The sequence below is a fragment of the Sorex fumeus genome, unplaced genomic scaffold (genome assembly GCF_029834395.1).
Source record: "Sorex fumeus unplaced genomic scaffold, SorFum_2.1 ptg000122l, whole genome shotgun sequence".
Classification (NCBI taxonomy): domain Eukaryota; kingdom Metazoa; phylum Chordata; class Mammalia; order Eulipotyphla; family Soricidae; genus Sorex; species Sorex fumeus.
In genome coordinates, this window is record NW_026606179.1 from 40366345 (window position 1) to 40385226 (window position 18882).

Below are 18882 nucleotides of genomic sequence, written 5' to 3' on the forward strand. Positions count from 1 at the left end.
TCGAATTTTTCCCCCAAGATTCTGGCTACTGTGAACAGTACTGCAATAAACATACAAGTGCAGATGTCATTTCTACTCATTTTTTTTGTTTTTGCATATCCAGGATATATTCCCAGGAGTGGTATTGCTGGGTCGTATGGAAGCTCAATTTCTAGTTTTTGGAGGAATATCCATATTGTTTTCCAAAAAGGCTGGACCAGTCAGCATCCCCACCAACAATGAATTCGAGTCCCGTTATCGCCACATCCGTGCCAGCATTGGTTGGTCTTGTTCTTACTGATGTGTGCCAGTTTCTGTGCTGTAAGATGATACCTCATTGTTGTTTTGATTTGCATCTCACTGATGATTAGGGATGTAGAGCATTTTTCATGTATGTTAAAACCAAACAAATCCGTGCTACTTTTGGTAAGTAAGTGGATTAGAGTGTAAGAGGCCACACACTCCCAGGACATTTGCCCTGTTCTCTTCTGGGAGCTTTAGTTTACAGTCTCTGGATCCTGGCCGTTGATGAGATTACATGGCAACAGGGACAGTTTGTGGGTGTGACTGCCAAGCTACTGGAAAACTGGAGAGCTGGGGGAAGGAGGCCCAGTCCCAATCCGAGTGGGCTTGGAGATCTCAGTCACGGGGTCCCGCATACCTCAGTCTTTCTATATTTTATTCACTCTCTCTTTTGAGGTGCAGAAGCTTCTTAGGTTAATGTAGTCCCATTTGTTTCCACTTGCTTGATCAGTGGTATTTCATCCTTGAAGAGCCTTTGGCTTCAATATCATGGAGGGAACAATGACAACTTGGGTTCAATCCCTGTACCACAAATGGTGCCCTGAGGCCTACCACAAGTGATCTGTGAGCAAAGAGCCAGGAGTAAGCCCTGAGCACTGAGAAGCATGGTCCAAAAACAAAAAAATAAAAATATACATGCATTTGTGTTTGATATAGACACAGAACTGCTAGGCTACAAATAATAATTTAAGCTAACGATCTCGCCTGTTCCCCCTGGTGTCTCAGGGTCCGCGACCTTCCAGAGGCCAATGGACAGCCAGGTAGCAGTCCCACAGTGACAAGACATATGGGGCCTCATGGGATGGAGGTGGAGCCAGCCCTTTCCTCCCCCGGCTCAAAGAGACCCCGAGTCACCGACCACGAAGGGGCCCTCTGGGTACTGATCAAGCTGCTTAAGCCATGATTCCAGATACTCAGAAACACATCTTGGATCCCAGCGGCTTTTAGCAGAAATCCCTCCAGATTTAATTATCAGAATTTCAGAATTCCAAAATCGCATGGCCATGGACATCATATGCTATTCATAATCAGCAATAGAAAACAAATTGTCTAATGTTGCCTTTTCGGCAGATCTAAGTGTTAGGGTAAAATCCCAAATAATGGTGGGTCTGGTGTTGAAATATTGAATGTAATCAAATCAGAGAGAGAGTAATGTGAAAATCATCTCCCACACAGGTAGGGGGAGGGTGTGGGGTGGGGGATATACTGGGTTTTTGGTAGAAAATGTGCACTGGTGAAGGGACGGGTGTATCATCATTGTATGACCGAGACTTAAACCCAAAAGCTTTGTAACTGCTCTCACGGTGATTCAATAAATAAGTTTATTAAAAAAAATGATGACTGATCATCTAAATAAAATGCTATTGCCATTTTTCTTTATCTGCAATTATAAATTTTAATTTTTTGAAAATGAAATTACTTGTACATCAGTACTTTTGGACTATTAAATGTTATTTTAATTCATTAAAATGGTGACTAAGTGGGCAAAGTGTGTGGCTCAGCAACAGAAAACATGCCTTGTATGAGGTAATAGGTTCTATTTCCAGTACCAAAATAATAACAAACAGCAATTAGGGTCAGAGAGAGAACACACACTTGTTGCTTGCCTTGCACATGGCTGTTACTAACTAGTTCAGTCCCCAGCACTGCAATCCCCTGACCAACACCAGGAGTGATCTCTGAACAGAGTGCTCGGGCATAAGCCTGAGTACAAAGGTAGGAGCAAGACCTACCATAAAGCACCACTGGGTGTGGTACCCCCAAAACAAAACAGAACCAAAATCAGAGAACCAAAAAACATCAATTAAAAGAAGTAACTGAGGGCCAGATAAGAACACAGCAGATAGGATGCTTGCTTTTGCACATGGCCAGTCTGGGTTTGATTCATTCCCAGCACCCCATCTGGTCTCTCCCAAGCACCAACAGGAATAATCTCAGAGCACAGAGTAAAGGAAAAAGGGGTAAATTTACTGAAAAGGTATTAAATTTGGATCTTCTAAGACCAGAATCACAGGGAGAAGACTTAGAACTGGACTTTTAAAAGAGCTCTGAAACTGAGAATGAAGGGTTCATATTTTGTTCTGAAGAGAGCAGAGTAAGAATTTACGCAGTTGTGTTTTGTCGTTGTTGTTGCTGTGGGTTTTTTTTTTTTGCAGTTTTGGATCACACCTAAATGCTCAGGGCTTATTCCTGGCTCTGCACTCAGAAATCTGGGATGCTGGGGATTGAACCCTGGTCTGCTGCAAGCAAGGCAAATGCCCTCCTAGCTGTACTATCGTACTTGGCCTCCTGTGATTTAGTTTTTAGTTTACTTATATATTTATCCATACTATTAGTTCTCCTTTCTTTCCATCCACACCTACCAGTGTGGCAAGACATGTTCAGCAACCATATAGAAGCAGGTATGCATAGTATGTGCTCAAGCCCTTTGGAGCCACCATCCATAGTCATATGCTCTGTACTTTTCTCTCTGGCCCTGTTGACTATTTCTCAATTGCCCTTCTGGAGATCCTTCCTTATAGTAAATAAGAAAATATCTTCCATCATTTTCTATAGTTGGCATCCCATATGATCCCCAAACACTGCCAGGAGTGATTCCTGAGTGCAGAGCCAAGAATAAGCCCTGAGCATTTAGGCGTGATCCAAAACTGCAAGGAAAAAAAAAAAACCAAATCATAGGGGCCAGAAAGAAAGTAGGGAGCACAGGGTGCTTGCCTTCCACTGACTTGGCACTATAGATGTGTGTACACACATATGTCAAATATATATACACATATATATATAAATATGCAGAACAATCACTAAAATATGGGGTTATTATTTAACTTTCATAAAGATTTAATAAAATACTACACGAGTAGCAAACCTACACTTGAGAAAAATAACTTTGAGGCAATGACTGAACAGACATTCCTCCAATTATGAAAAGATGCTCTTTATTAAAAAAAAATACTGATTCATACCCACTAGAATGACTAAAAGTAAAAAAGATATATAACAAGTATCTCCAAGGATGGAAAGAAATTGGAGCCCTCATACACTATTCACGCACATGAAAATAATGATGATTTGGCAAACAATGACAGTACTTCAAAAATTACCATATGACAATTCTATTCTTCATGCAAATAACAAAATTTAGAACATTCAGCCCAAACCTTGCAAGTGGATGCTGAAAGCCATACTTATGCAGAGTGAAAACAACCTAAATATTTATCAACTGGTAGATAAACAAAATACAAAATAAATATCCACACAATCTTGAGGAAGAAAGTAAGATACATGCTCCCAACATTGCATGCTTTGTTTTGGAACTATACTCGACAATGTTCTGGGATCACTCCTGGCAGCGCTGAGGGTTCCACCCACTTTCAGTGACTGGGACTGAAAAGCAATAGCCACGTGAAAGGAAAACACTTAACCCTTGTACTAAGACTTTCAACCCCTGAACAATCTTTAATATGAATCTTTGCTCTTTTATAGACTTGTAATCTCAAGAAACTGGGACCGTGTTTCAAAGCGAGGGTCCAGAGATGTGATGCTGCTCAATTCCTTGTGCAGGGATTTCTAAGGCCACACTTGGCAATGCTGGAGTGCTCATGAGAACACATGGTATGACACAGGAACAAACTGATGTCCATGCACCTAAACCTTTATTTTCTCTCCATACTCTAACCTCACCATCACTATCACCCTGTTGTTCATCGAGTTGTTCAAGTGGACGCCAGTAATGTCTCCACCGTCCCTGTCATGTGCTAGTGTAGCCCGATGGAATATTAGGGACTCTTTCAGGGTCAGGGGAATGAGGACCATCATTGTTACTATTTTTGGCATATCGAGTGCGCCACGGGTAGCTTGCCAGGCTCTGCCATGCAGGTGGGATACTCTTGGTAGCTGGCTGGTCTCTCCAAGAGGGATGGAAGCTTTGGGGGCAGCCTCGTTTAATCACCTTTACAGGTGTTCCCAGTCGGGCATATATGTGGGCAGGATACTCTCAGTAGCCTAACATGAATAAGCAAAAAATAAACAAAAAAAGTTCCAGAACCTGAGAAATAGAAAAGAGAGGCCAGAGTAATAATACAGCAGATAGGGTATTTGCCTTGCACTCAGCTGACCAGGGTTTGATCCCTGTTATCCCATATGGTTCCTGAGCAACCAGGAGTGATTTCTTTGTACAGAGCCAGGAGTAACCCCTGAGCACTGCCAGGTGTAGCCCAAAATCATAAATAATAAAAATTCTTATAGAAGGTCTGGAGCAATAGTGCAGCAGGTAGGGCACTTGCCTTGCATGCAGTCAACCCCCAATTCAATCCCCAGAAGGTCACAGGGTCCACCTGACCTGTCAGGAGTAATCCCAAGGATAGCCAAATGTAGCCCCAAAACCAAAAATTAAATTATAGAAAAATGCAGATCTGCAATCCTAAGAGGAGACATTTGAAATAAAACCTCTTGGGGCTGGAGCAATAGCACAGCGGGTAGGGCGTTTGCCTTGCACGCAGCCAACAATGGCCGACACAGGTTTGATTCCCAGCATCCCATATGGTCCCCCGAGCATCGCCAGGAGTGATTCCGGAGTGCATTGCCGGGTGTGACCCAAAAAGCAAAAAAATAAAATAATTAAAATAAAATAAAACCTCTTAAACATATGTTAAAGATAAAAATATCTGAAGGGCAAAGGTTACTTTTCAGACACATAACTCATACAAATTGTGAACACTCTTTTGACTGCACATGGATTGACTTAATGGTACTTGTCTGTTACAAGTTTACTTACATGCTGTATTTCCTGCTGGCTGGCTCGGTAGTTTTTCTTGGTTAAATTGTCCACCAGGTAGCTGATTTGAGACAAGGCCAGCGAGAGCGAGTCAAGATTCATTGCTGGTTGGGGCGGAAGCAGGCGGCCGAGCCCGGCGCAAAATCACCATTATTCCCCTTTAGTCACCTCAGAGGCAGGTTAATGCTTTCTTTGTAATTAGCCTATATCTGGTGCCTGTATTATGTCTTCACTTCTTCTTTACCAGGGGTCTTATTCTGTTCTGAAACATGGCACCTGTAAAAAAAAAAATAAATAAAATTTATATTTTTGTCATTTCTTTGCTGAAGAAAAAAGGATCAATAATCTACATCCTTCAGTCTTAGTACCTAAAAAACCAAAAAGGACCCTGTCTATAAGAACCCATTCATTCACTTTCTTCATTAAGCAGTAACACAGGGGGTAGGGAGCCTCAGCCACACCTAGCTGTGCTTCTAGGGAAGCATGCAGTAAGTCTTGGGCAGACTGTATGTAAGGCAAGCACTCTCACCTCTGTACTATCTGTACTATCTCTGCAGTCCTAAACACTACTTAAGAATTAGGAACATTGGATTGTAGGGTGTGGTACATTTAAGTGGCTGGTTTAATCAAGTTAGGACTTCAGAACCCAAATTCGTTTCTTCACCTTTAAAGCTATTTGCAGGGGTAGAGGGTGAGACACTGAGAACAATGGTGGTGGAAAATGTGCTCCGGTGGAGAGATGGGAGCTAGAGCACGGTATGACTGAAACGTAATCATGCACGTTTGTAACTGTGATCCAATAACTTATTTAAAAAAAAGCAATTTACTAGAATTCAAAAAGGGAAGAAGTCCAATGCTGCAATACAATAAGAGAGGGCATCCAAACAACTTCAAACCCCTGTTAAAGCAAAGCAAGTTTTTTTTTTTAAATCACACACAGTTCTAGCTCAAAAGATGCTTCAATGTCCCAACCAAATTAATGTGGCCCCTGGAAGACCTGTATGAAGTGCCTATCTCCACCAATATCAGGAAAGAGGGAAAAAGATACAAATAATGTATGCACAAAAAGCATACTATATATCATATAAATGCACAGAAAACCATAGTTTTTTTTTTTCCTTATTGGGGGTAGGTGGAGCTACACCCAACCTGATGGTGCAAACAATGCAGTTTTTGCACTGGGAACTCTACCTTGATGGTGAAAGGATGTGTTCATAATTTTTACTTTGCAAGCATTTTTATTTTGATATACTATTGTTATGAGTGTTGAAAGTTCATTTTTCACTGGTAATTATAACCATAAAAAGAAACAGAAAATATCAACAAGCTGACTGGATACATACTTTGCACACATGGTCCCCCAGTACTGCTGAGCCCTGTTGGGTGATGCCCCAAAATATTTTTTAACAGAGAAGTGTACATTAGTAACAAAGAAAGAATTTTTTTAAAAATGTTTGACAACAGGTCTTTTAAAAAATTTACTTATTTAAATATAAATATATAAATATTATATATGCTATATAATATATACTACATTATATATTTATTTCCTTTTCATGGGGACCACACCTAGCAATGCTCAGGAATCCTAGCTCTGCACTCAGGAACTGCTACGGTAGTGCTCAGGAGACTACATGAGGTTACTAGAAATGGAACCCAGGTCGGCGACATGCAAGGAAAATGTCCTACCAGCTGTACTATCGCTACAGACCCTGAAGAGTTTTAAGCATAGATACAATACTGGAAAAGCTCTTTGTCTAGCAATTATACCAATAAGCAACAGGTTGAAAAAATTAGTTTATGCTCAAAGCTTAAGACCTTTTTAACAGATATAAAATTAACTCAATAAAAGCTACATTAGAGGGAGGGTGGCTGAGAGGTAGCAGAACACTTATCTTCCAAGTGTGAGGTGCTTGGTTTAATTTCAGACACCCCAAAAGAGAAACCACATAGTGGAAAATATGAAAAAGACTTAAATATCTGGATAGAAGATATGTATGCATTGGTGTGGTAAAAGTCACCAAGTTCACTGATGATCATACAAATGAAGTTGGTCTGAAGACAAGAAGCAAAAAGTTCAAATGCTAAAAGCGAAAAGGTCATAGTTAGCTGCTTTGAGTGTTTTAATTAAGAAATGTTTTCTGGTCTAGATCCTGGAAGCGGAATAGGGACGACAGTAAATCACGATGTGCCAATAAAGTAAATCATGATGTGCCAATAAAGCAGCCCAGCCCTGATTTGAGTATCGGGTAAGAGCGGGTAGAGAGCGGGTAGAGAGGCTAAAAAAGGGGATACAAGTAGCAAATATTTAGCATAGATTGGAAAGGATTTTCCCCATTATTACCCATTAAGTGAAGTAACTAATGAGGCAGACTTAATAGACCAATAGACATTTGCTGATATGCAAAGTGATCAATGGAAAGTAAATGATGTAGCGTTTGTCCCTGAAGAACAGGCTTAAATGGTGGTGGGAAAGTCTGAGCAAAATATAATGCCCAACCGAAATGCATCTGGACTGTGCATTTAACGATGTTGCTATGCTGCCCTGGGAGAGGAAGGGTGTCTGTCCCTCCGCCTGCCCTCCTTGCGGTGGCAGCATGGTGGCCTTCATCTTTTAGAGCTTAATGAACGAGGTATGAGACTGCATTGACAAGGCACGAGGGGCCTCATGGGATGGGGGGGGGGGGGTGGAATCGGTCCTGCTCCCCGCCATGACAATGCTCCGGATTGCCACCCTCAAATGCTTCCTCCGGCTTCTGAATGACCATGATCCCAGAGGCACACAAACCATCTCGGAACCCAGGGACATTTGGCAGTAATTCCTCTAGGTTTATTACTAAATTATCAGAAATCCAAATTCGCGTAGCCACTATTTGTGGTCATGTGACATCATATGCTCTTCATAATCAGCAATAGAAAACAAATTATCTAATGATGTCTTTGTGGCAGGTCTGAATGTTGGGGAAAATTCCAAATAACAATGTTGGGTCTTTTGTCGTAATCTTGAATGTGATCAACGTAGAGAGAGAGAGTAAAGTGGAAATCTGACACAAAGGGGGGAGGGGGATATACTGGGGTTCTTGGTGGTGGAAAATGTGCACTGGTGAAGGGCCGGGTGTTTGACCATTGTATGGCTGACCAAGACCTGAACTGAAAGGCTTTGTGACTGTTCTCACGGTGATTCAATAAAAAAAAAAATAAGAAAATGTTGGTATTAAATAATCGAAGAGATGAGTTACATATATGTATACATACACATATACATACGTATATGTAATATATATACACATTAAATAGAACCAAAAGTCAGCAGATGGAAAGAAATATTAAAGTTAGAGCAGGAATATATGAAATAGAAACCAAAGTGATAAGATTAGTGAAACTAAGAACTGGTTCTTTGAAAGGATCAATAAAATTAATAAACCTTGGGGCTGGAGAGATAGGTATCACAGCAGGTAGGACGTTTGCCTTGTATGCAGCCAACCCAGGTTCAAATCCCAGGATCCCATATGGTCCCCTGAGCACCACCAAGAATAATTCCTGAGTGCAGAGCCAGGAGTAACTAACCCCTGTGCATTGCTGGGTGTGACCCCAAAAAAAGCGGGGGGAAAAAAGTATATAAAAAAGAAAAAACTGGTGCTGAAGCAATAGTACAAGGTAAGGCATGTGCCCTTACCCATGTAGCCAACCCAGGTTCGACCCCCAGCGTCCCATATGGTCTCCTAAGTCTGCCAGGAATCATTTCTGAGTGCAGAGTCAGAGTGACCCCTAAGCATTCAGGCTGTAGCCCAAAAGCAAAAGAAGAAAGAAAGAAAGAAAGAAAGAAAGAAAGAAAGAAAGAAAGAAAGAAAGAGAGAGAGAGAGAGAGAGAAAACTAAATTTAAAAACACAAAAGAAATGAGCCCCGGTCTCTCAGATTACCATAAAATACTAAAAAGCAAGTATTTCAGGGCTGGAGCAATAGTGTAACAAGCAACAGTACAAAGTGTTTGCCTCACACACCGCAATGATTGGATCTCTGCCATCCCATATGATCTCCCAAGCACCAGGAGTAATTCCTGAGTGCAGAACCAGAAATAACCCTGAGCAGTGCTGAGTGTTGCCCAAAAACAAACCCCACTCCCCTGCCCCGCAAAATAAACTAGTGTCCTATGGGATGACCTGTACTATCCCTCAGGGCCCACAAAAAAAATATTTTTGCAACTATATGTATGTGATTGTTAATGTTAGACTTCTGGCCATGGTCATTCTATACTACCAATTCATTATACCCTGAAACTATGTTATCAGTCCCTTATATTTCAACTTAAAAAATTACAAATTAGGGGATGGAGAAATAGTACAGGTGTAAGGTGCTTGCCTTGCATGCTGTAGACCTGGATTGGATCCCCAGAATCTCTTAAGGTCCCCTGAGCACATTTACAAATGATTTCTGAGCAAAGACAGAATAGTCCCTAAACACAATTAGTGGTAGCCCAAAAAACAAAACAAAACAAAACAAAATTTACAAATGAAAAAAATTTTTTTTAGTTTTTGGGTTACATCAGCAGTGCACAGGAGCTACTCATGGCTCTTTAGTTGCACATAAGTAACATCTCTCATTTCCCAGCAGCTTTACAACAGTAAAGTGCCAAGGACTGAACCCAAGTCTTCTAATGCAAAGTATGCACTCTACAACCAGCCCACTCAAGCGCTCTCCAACCCATAGTAAATCATTTTCTAAAATAAATTCAGAACAAAAATAGGGGTCAGATAGAACAGTGGGTAGGGCATTTGCCTTGCACAAGGCTAACCTGGATTCAATCCCCAGCAGTACTATGAACTTCCTTGAGCACTACCAGGAGTGATCCCCGAGACAGAGCCAGGAGTAAACCCTGAGCACTGCTGAATGTGACCCAAAACAAAAAGATGAAGTAGAAAAACTTATCAAAAGACAGCTGTTGGGAAATGAGAGATGTTACTTACATGCAACTAATAATTAAGTCCTGGAGTTGTAATACACAATATGGTGACTACAGACAACGAAATAATACTATACACATTAAACTTGCTAAGAGATTGGGTGTCAACTGTCCTACCACTAGAATAAAGAGCTATTTGATTCCATAGGGGCAGTAGTTAACATTAAAATGTCAACCATACTAAACATAAATCTATCAAATTACTGTTGTACACCCTTCAACTACACAATGTCATGTCAATTACATTTCAATAAAAAATAAAGGGTCAGATGGGGCTTAAGAGATAGTATAGCAGATAGGGAACTTGCCTCGGGAGACCCAGGTTTGATTCCTGACATTCTATATAATCCCTCTAGACCACCTAGAGTGATTCCTTAATACAACCAGGAGTAACCCCTGTATGACCCAAACACACACCTCCAAATGGGGGAGGAGGGACAGAGCAATACCACAGTAGGTAGGGCGCTTGCCTCTTTCTTTGCACGTGGCTGACCCAGGTTCCATACCCAGCATCCCATATGGTTCCCCGAGAACCACTAGAAGTTAATTCGAGGGCAGAGCGAGGAGTAACCCCTGAGCAGCAGCAAGTGTGGCACAAAAACACAAAAACAAAGCAAAAACAGGAGCCAGTGTGTAGGACATTTGCCTTGCACTTAGCCAACTCAGGTTTGATCCTAAGCACCTGAGCGCTGCTGGGTGTGGCCCAAAAAACAAAAGGAAAAATAAAGTTCCAGAAATGACATCCCAAGAACAATGTCTTCATCTACCTGCTAGTTCTTTTGTTTTTTTGTTGTTGTTGTTGTTGTTTTGGGGTCCCGTTCAACAAAACTCCTGGCTCTGCACTCAGGAATTTCTCCTGGCGGTATTCAGGGAACCATATGGGATGCCAGGGATCAGACATGGTTGGCCTCATGCAAAGGTAAACACCCAAACCACTGTACAATCATTTCTACAGCACCAGCTGCTGGTTCTTGGTGTGGAGAAAGAACAAAGGTTCCTTGGGAATTGACATTTTCCAGGAGTCTAAGCTAAGAAAAATATAAAATGAGTTTGGGGTCATCTTGTGTGTGACAGAAAAAAAAAAAGACTCAAGGGAAATATGTAAGAACTTAACCAATTAGGGTTTGGAGAGACAGTAACAACTGATAAATCTTACAAGATTTGCCTTGGATGTAGCAAACCTAGGTTCAATCCTTAACATCCCATATAGTCCCATGGTCCCCCAGCACCTCCTGGAATGATCCTGTACACAGGCTAAAGGGAGGAGGGACAGAGCAATAGTACAGCAGGTAGGGCACTTTTCACCTTGCACTGCTGAGTGTAAATCCTGAGAACTGCTGAGTGGCAAAAAACAAAAGAAAACAAAAAACCAACTAAATAAAGTCTCACTAAACCCCAGAGATGTGGCTTAAGAGTAGAGCATTGCACTGCAAGTGTGAGAAGACTACACAATTCCTGGTATCACATTAACATGCCAACACCCCACATGCCAAAAGTATTATCAGCAAGGCTGTCACTACTGTAATCCCCAGCATTACAATAATGTGTAATCTCCAGCGCACAGAAACTGTGAGCACTGGCACGAATGTGTCTAACCAAGTGAGCACTGTATAGATCTGATCCCTGATCATTCCAACAATTAAAAGGAGAACAAGGAGAAAAAATATTTTCCAGACCTTTAAGGTATCTCCCAGGCTCCAATTTGACTTCTGAAATATTTGACTTCTGAAAAGTTTTTGAAGCAGATTTCCTGACTGAAAGAGGTCAAGTTAAGCATTGACTTTTCTACAATCAAGAAAAAGTTTACAACTTCATTCTATCCAACGTGAACACTACTCTCACATGTTCTTTGAAACACGACAGAATGACAGAAGAACTTAATTTTTACTTAATTTAATCTTAGCATAAATAACGAGATGGAAGGCAGACATGGAGGTTGAGCACCATATGGACTAACTGTAAATTCCTAATGGCCCACATAAATCAGGGAAAGTATCTTATTCTAGCATTCAGAAAGCGCCAAAATCCCAATATCCTCTCCTTCCTCTCCTCCCTCCCTCCCACTCTAATTTCCTTAAGAGTCTACTATTTCCTAAGGAACTTCATGATTAATCACCAATTTAAAACACAAAACTCTGCCTGACCCTCCCTTCCTCCCTCCCTCCCTTCCCTCCTTTCCTCCTTCCTTCCTTCCTTCCCTACCTCCTTCCCTCCTTCCCTCCCTCCCTTCCTTCCTTCCTGGGGTCACACTGGGCGATGCACAGGGGTTACTCCTGGCTCTTCACTCAGGAATTACTCCTGGCAGTGCTTGGGGGAACTGGGATGCTGGGAATCGAACCATGATTGGCCGTGTGCAAGGCAAACACCCTCCCCGCTGTGCTATCACTCCAGCCCCTATTATTCCTTTAAAAGACAGGAATCCTGGGACAGAGAGATAGTACAGAAGGTAAAGCACTTTTTTTTTTTTGCCTGGCTGACCTGGGTTTGATCTCCAATACCATATCTGGTCCTTAAATGCCTGCCAGAAGTAATCCCTGACTACAGTCAGGAGAAAGCTCTGAGCATCTCTGGGTGTAGCCAAAAACCGGGAATGGGGTAGGGAGGGAAGCACCCACAAAGAAGACAGGGATCCTATATTTATATTGCAAAGTTCCAATACATTAATATAAAGATGTTAGCTAACATTAATATCTTAGTTATAGTTACTGTGTATATAACTAACCTATGGAAGTATTATTCCAAAAATTTTACTGTTTCAGTAGTAAACCTGACAATTAAAGTTTTTTATCTGATTTTACAGATAAGGAATAGCTTAATATGCAGTTAATAAGTAGCAGAATTTATGACATTCAACATTTAGGAAGTAGAAGATGCTTAATATTTTAAAAACCTACTGGTGGAATGGGTGCTGGCATGCTGTATGACTGAAATCCAATCACGAACAGCTTTGTAATGGTCTATCTCACAGTGAGTCAATAAAAAAGTTAAAAAAAAATTAAGAACCCTATGTCACTAGGTAGCTTAAATAGCTGGAGTGCATGCCTAACACACAGGACCCCAGAATCAATTTCTGACACAGCCAGGCAGAACTCGGGAGTTCCCAAGCATTGCTAGAAAGCCCCCAGAAATCAGATATATATCTTCAAAATCCGTTTTAAATTGTTTAAAATGCTTTAAATACCAATTCCTGATGTTATCTCCCACCTTAGAGAAAGTGAGGAATATAAGTTTAGGTCCCTACACCCCATCTCTGCACTGATTACTTTGGAATTATATTTGATTCATTCCTTTATTATTAAAACTGACCAACTCTTTAAAAATAAATCAACTGGATTTTTCCATTATGGAGAAGCCCATATTCTCTCTTGAACATGTTCTCTCTCTGCCTTGCACATGGCTGACCTGCATTCCATATGCACCCCGCAGTACTGTAAGGAGTAATTTCTGAGTGCAGAGCCAGGAGTACCCCCTGAACATCTCTGGGTGAGGCCCAAAGGTGGGGGTGGGGGGCGGGAACCACTACACTAAACAAAATAAAAATAAAAACAGGTTAGAGAGAAACACTGGGACTAAGATGATTTGTATGGCATGTTATTTCAACCCGAGCACAAAACTAGAAAAAGGCACATCCTAAAATATAAGTATAAATAAAATAGAAACCAGGTACAGCTGACAGGATTCAATTCCCAGCAACTCATATGGTCCCCCCTGCCATGTCCACATGAAGTGACCCATGAGCAGAGTCAGAAGTAAGCCCTGAGCACTGCAAGGGATGGGAGCACTGCAAGGGATGGGCAAAAACAACATAAAATAGAAAGCACTTTTAATTAAAACTGACTAAATATTTATTACAAAACCTAGTTAAATAACAATAATGGAGTACTAAGTAATCATACACACACTCAAAACTACAAAGACAGGAAACTGTTTACTGAAAAAAAGCAAATAACAGAACAGCATTTTGTGCTTAGGCCTATTTGGAGAGTAACCAAAAGAACACAACAAACAACCTACCTGAAACTTTTTTATCCCACTAAACTTAATTTTCAAAAGCAAAATATTCTTATAAAGTGAACAAGGTGTGGCTGGAGTGATAGTACAGCGGGCAGGGCATTTGCTTTGCATGTGGCCAACCCGGGTTCGATTCCCAGCATCCCATAAAGTCCCCTGAGCACTGCCAGGAGTGATTCATGAATGCAGAGCCAGGAGTAACCCTGTGCATTGCCGGGTGTGACCCAAAACGCAAAAAATAGTAATAATAATAATAAAGTGAACAAGGTACTTGCCTTACACATAGCCAACCCAGGTTTGATCCCTCGCATCTGCTATGATCCCCTAAGTTCACCAAGAGAGCTCCCCAAGCAAAACCAGAAGCCCTGAGCACTCCCCCCAGCAAAAAAAAAAAAAAAAAAATGTCAATTAAGTTTCATATTCTGGGGACCAGTGAGACAGCTCCAAGGGCAAGACCCAGCACTGCATAGTCCCCTGAGCACCACCAGGAGTCAACCCAAAGCACAAGGTCAGGAAGGAGTAAGCCCTGAGTAAGCCTGGTACAGTGGTCCCACCCGCCCCAGCCCCCATCCCGCCAAAAAAAAAAAAAACCGGTTGGGTACAACCTTCACTGAGGATTCCACTCACTTCACTTACTGTGAAGAGTTAATGCCTGCTGAGAACTGCTATCAATAAAAAGGCCTGTTTTGGGGCAGCGAGAGGCTAGAAGTTTGCCTTGCATGAGGTGGACTCATGTTCAATTCCCAGCATCACATATGGTCCCTGAGTACCACCAGGAGCACAGAGTCAGGAGTAAGACTGAGCATAATCAAGTGTGGCCCAAAAACCAAAACCAAAACAAACAAAAAGATTTCCTATTATATGTACTCAGCTCTCTTTGGGCCCTCTCCAATCCTCTTTCTCACGCTGCAGTCCACAATTTCCAACCAATCAGCTTTGTGAGTGCTGAAACCTTTCCAGAACACTGATGAGGAAAATAAAATAGTTGAGGCAAGGAAAATGACTTACAAGGCTATGGCACACATTTCACTAGCAAGAAGCTTGAGTTCAATCCCTGGGCACTACAGTTCCCTGAGTACAGAGCTGGAAACGGAACCTGAGTGCTGCCAGATGTGGCTATCCTCACTAACAACAAAAAAGTACGCACTATAGGGAGCTACAGTATATGGGTAGTGTGCTTGTTTCACGAAGCGAACCCAGGTTGGATCCCTGGCACCCCAAGTCTGCCAAGAGTGATTTTCTGAGTACAGACCTAAAAATCATGAGCACTGCTGGGTATGACCCCAAAAACAAGCAAGCAAAATATTAATATATAAACTATAGAGAAAACAAGGGTAAATATTGGGTAGATAGTACTGAGAGAACTGTCAATGAATCCTAAACCTCCGAGGGAGGCAAGGAGGGAGGGAGAGAGACCAGAAAAGTATGCTTAGTCCCAAATCAAACAAACCAATTAAGTTTTCTTTTTTTTTGGGGGGGGGTGGAGGGGTGGCCACACTCAGTGGTGCTCATGACTTACTGTGCTCAAATCCAGAACTGAGGAAATCAGGAATCAGGCCCAGCAGATCCAGGTTGGTTGTGTGGAAGACAAGCAAGCATCCTACCCGCAGAGCTATCTCCTGACAAACAAACCAAGTTCTTCATCTGAAATCCACTTAATAGCATCAACTAAGTTGCATCTTTCCAATTAAATTTCAAAGTTATAAAATACATATGTGTATATTTAAGACTACAAAAAAATAATGAAGTGTCCTTCTTTGAAACACTTTATTTTAAAAAACTACAGGAGCAGGACTCAAATGCCGGAGCACATGCTCTACAGTCAAAAGACCAGGGTTAGAGGCTGGAGTTACAATAAAGTGAACAGGGTACTTGCCTTGCACACAGCCACATGCAGTAAACCAGGATTCAACCCCGGCATCCCATATGGTTCCCTGAGCATCCCCAGGAGTAATTCCTGAGTGCAAAACCAAAAGTAAACTGAGTTATCACTGAGTGTGTCTCCCTACTCCTCCCCGCCAAAAAATACATGCTAGGGGAAAAGTCTAACATTTGCTTTCATCATAACTAAAAAAAATCTAATCAAAATAACAATGGGAACATTTCATAATATATGTATCCAAATTATTATTATTCATCTTAAATTTACAGTTTGTCAATAATATCACAGTAAAATTGGAGGGAATGGAAAACAGCAGTTAAATAATATCCTTAAGTAATTCAAGGAATTGCTAAGGTATACAGTTTAATTCTGTTGTAGCATTAAAATAGTCATGATGAATTCATTTTATAAATGGAAAGTGAAATCTTGAACTTCAAAGATCAAGCTCCAAGATTTATTGAAATTACTTCCTGTCTTTCACCTATTTTCAAGAATAACCATACTAATTAATCTTTCTTCCCTTGAATTACACTCAAGCAGTAGAGAAAGTCAATATATGTAAGACTAAGGTAGGAAAAATCTAGTCCAATCTTGAACTAAGAAAATCATCTCATTTTGGGGGAATTCAACCCCCTAATCTCCCATTCTGTATCAATAGCTTCAAAAAGAAAAAACAGGTAAGGAATTCACCTTGAATGCAACTGACCATAGTTTGCTCCCCAGCACTGGAGGGTCCCTGAGAATCACCAGGGGGAGCCTTGAACACAGGAATGAGTAAATTCTGAGCACAGCCAGATCCAGCACAAAAATTAAAATGATAAAATTCAAAGTTTATAATTACCTAAAAGATGTCAACCAAAAATAGTAATAAAAGATGGTAACAGAGGGGCTGGAGCAATAGAACAGCGGGTAGGGCGTTTGCCTTGCACGCTGCAACCCCACCGCTAGGAGTAATTCCTGAGTGCAGAGCATCGGCTGGGTATGACCCAAAAAGAGAAAAAAAAAAGCATACTGAAGTATACATAGCTTCAAGAAAACAATCTGCCCTTAAAGAATGAAAACCAGGCGTACTGTTTTCCAAGAATGTAATAAATGAAGCATTTTTCAACTGCAATTTAGGGCAATTGTCTATTTACTACTGACAAAGGGAGAATCCTTACTTATTATAAAATGGACTGGTGCACATGCTTTGAATATTGTAGGCCGAGTTCAATCTCTGGAACCAATGGATTCCTAAACAGACCTGGGAATAGCCCCTGAGCACAACTGGGTGTGGCCCAAAAATCATAAAAGATAAATATAAACGAGGCAGAAAACATACAAGGCAGCAGCACATGGTTCAAATAAGTGAAACTTGCCAAGAGGAATGTAAGGAACCAATTTTGCTTAGAAAAAATACTTATAGACAGTACATACATTTAAGTCTGAGCAAGAATAATAGATGATTTTGTACAATTGACATTCCTGATAAGAAAGGCAAAGATGTTCTGAGGAACCACTAGGTAACAGATTTGGTTTTTTTTAACCACAATAGTTACTCACTAATGTTGCTTTATTTTAAATCATAGTAAGTAACTGTTGCTGATAAAAACACAGAATGTGCTTTGTTTGCCTATTTTCTCCAGATACTCCAGTTTCCTCCCACATCCCAAAGCTATGCATTAAGGTTCACACTAATGCAGTTGAAACATTAAGGATATCTCAACTGTTTCAGTGTAAATGTGTGTGCACACACTTGCACACTACAACAGAATGAGAAGCTGTACTGGATTGCTTCCTACCTTGAACCTTGGAGAGGTTTACAAGCCATCTAATGCCTGAATGAAAGTGGTTTGGAAAATGACTGACAATTCAGTATTTAATATTCTAAGTGCATTGGGATGTCGGGACTGAATCCAGGTTGGCTGCATGCAAGGCAAACCCCCTATCCACTATACTATCTCTCTGGCCCCACAAATTTTTTTTTTTAAGTGTAGACTCAAAAGTGTAACTCAAAGTTACCCCTTTGTTTCAGACTCCTTGTCTTTTCGGCAGTAGCTTTTTAAACAAATATCCATTATATTTTTCTATTTATTTACAGGTTTATCTACAAATTTGGTATCTTTATTCAGTATGTGATTGGTTATTTTTTTTCTCTGTCTGGAGATGCTAAAAAATCTTGACATAAAAATTGACAATTGTGCTCCTCCCCACTAAAAAAAAAATGAAAGGTTCCTATCATTTCTGGTCACTATTACCACCATTTTTTAGAATTTATTTTTGTGTGTTGTTGTGTTGAACCTGGAGACTCACACATGTGAGGCAAGTGCTCGACTGCTGAGGCACATCATATCCGCAAGCAGCAGATCCGAGTTCATTCCCCGGTACACATATGGTGCCCACAAGCACTTCTAGAAGTAATACCTAGGCACAGTGAAGGTGTGTGCGTGCCCTACCCTCCAAAACTTTCTTTTTACCTAACACTGGCAGGGGCCAAAGAGGTAGTACAGCAAGTAACATACTTGCCTTGCATGCAGTGGATCCAGGTTCAATCCCTGGTGACCCATATGGTTCCCCAACACTGCCTTGAGTTAACCCTAAGCAAAGAGGCAGGAATAAATTCTGGGCATCGCAGGCTATGGCCCAAAACCAATTAAATAAACACATTTCAAACTTAGGACCTAAAAATTCAAGGTGACTAACTATGAAAGGGAAAAGTGCCGACTTGGGGTTTTGTTTGTTTTAGGGCCACAGCAGGTGTTGCTCAGTTTATTCCTGGGTGCTCAGGGACCACATGGGATGCTGAGGATCAAACTCGAGTCAGCCACATGCAAGGCAATCATGCTAACCACTAACTCTCTGGCTCTAAAAGTGCTGGTTTGGAGCAGTGGGGGGTGGAGGCACCACTCCCAGCAATGTTTAAGGCTTATTCCTGACTATTAGGAATCAAGTGGTGGATTTGATCCTTAAGCACAGTGGACTCAGGGTACCAT

At 41.1% G+C, this 18882-nt stretch overlaps 1 protein-coding gene across 7 annotated transcripts in view; it reads right to left on the reverse strand.

Annotated features, from left to right (window-relative positions):
- The window catches only part of CNOT1 (CCR4-NOT transcription complex subunit 1), a 104985-nt gene that overhangs the window by 78668 nt on the left and 7435 nt on the right, over nt 1-18882 (reverse strand). For all 7 annotated transcript variants that reach the window (XM_056135689.1, XM_056135690.1, XM_056135688.1 and 4 more), the window contains exon 2: nt 5057-5332. In XM_056135689.1, coding sequence (XP_055991664.1) covers nt 5057-5158 — 102 coding nt within the window. In that variant the 5' untranslated portion in view covers nt 5159-5332. The remainder of the gene's footprint in view (nt 1-5056; nt 5333-18882) is intronic.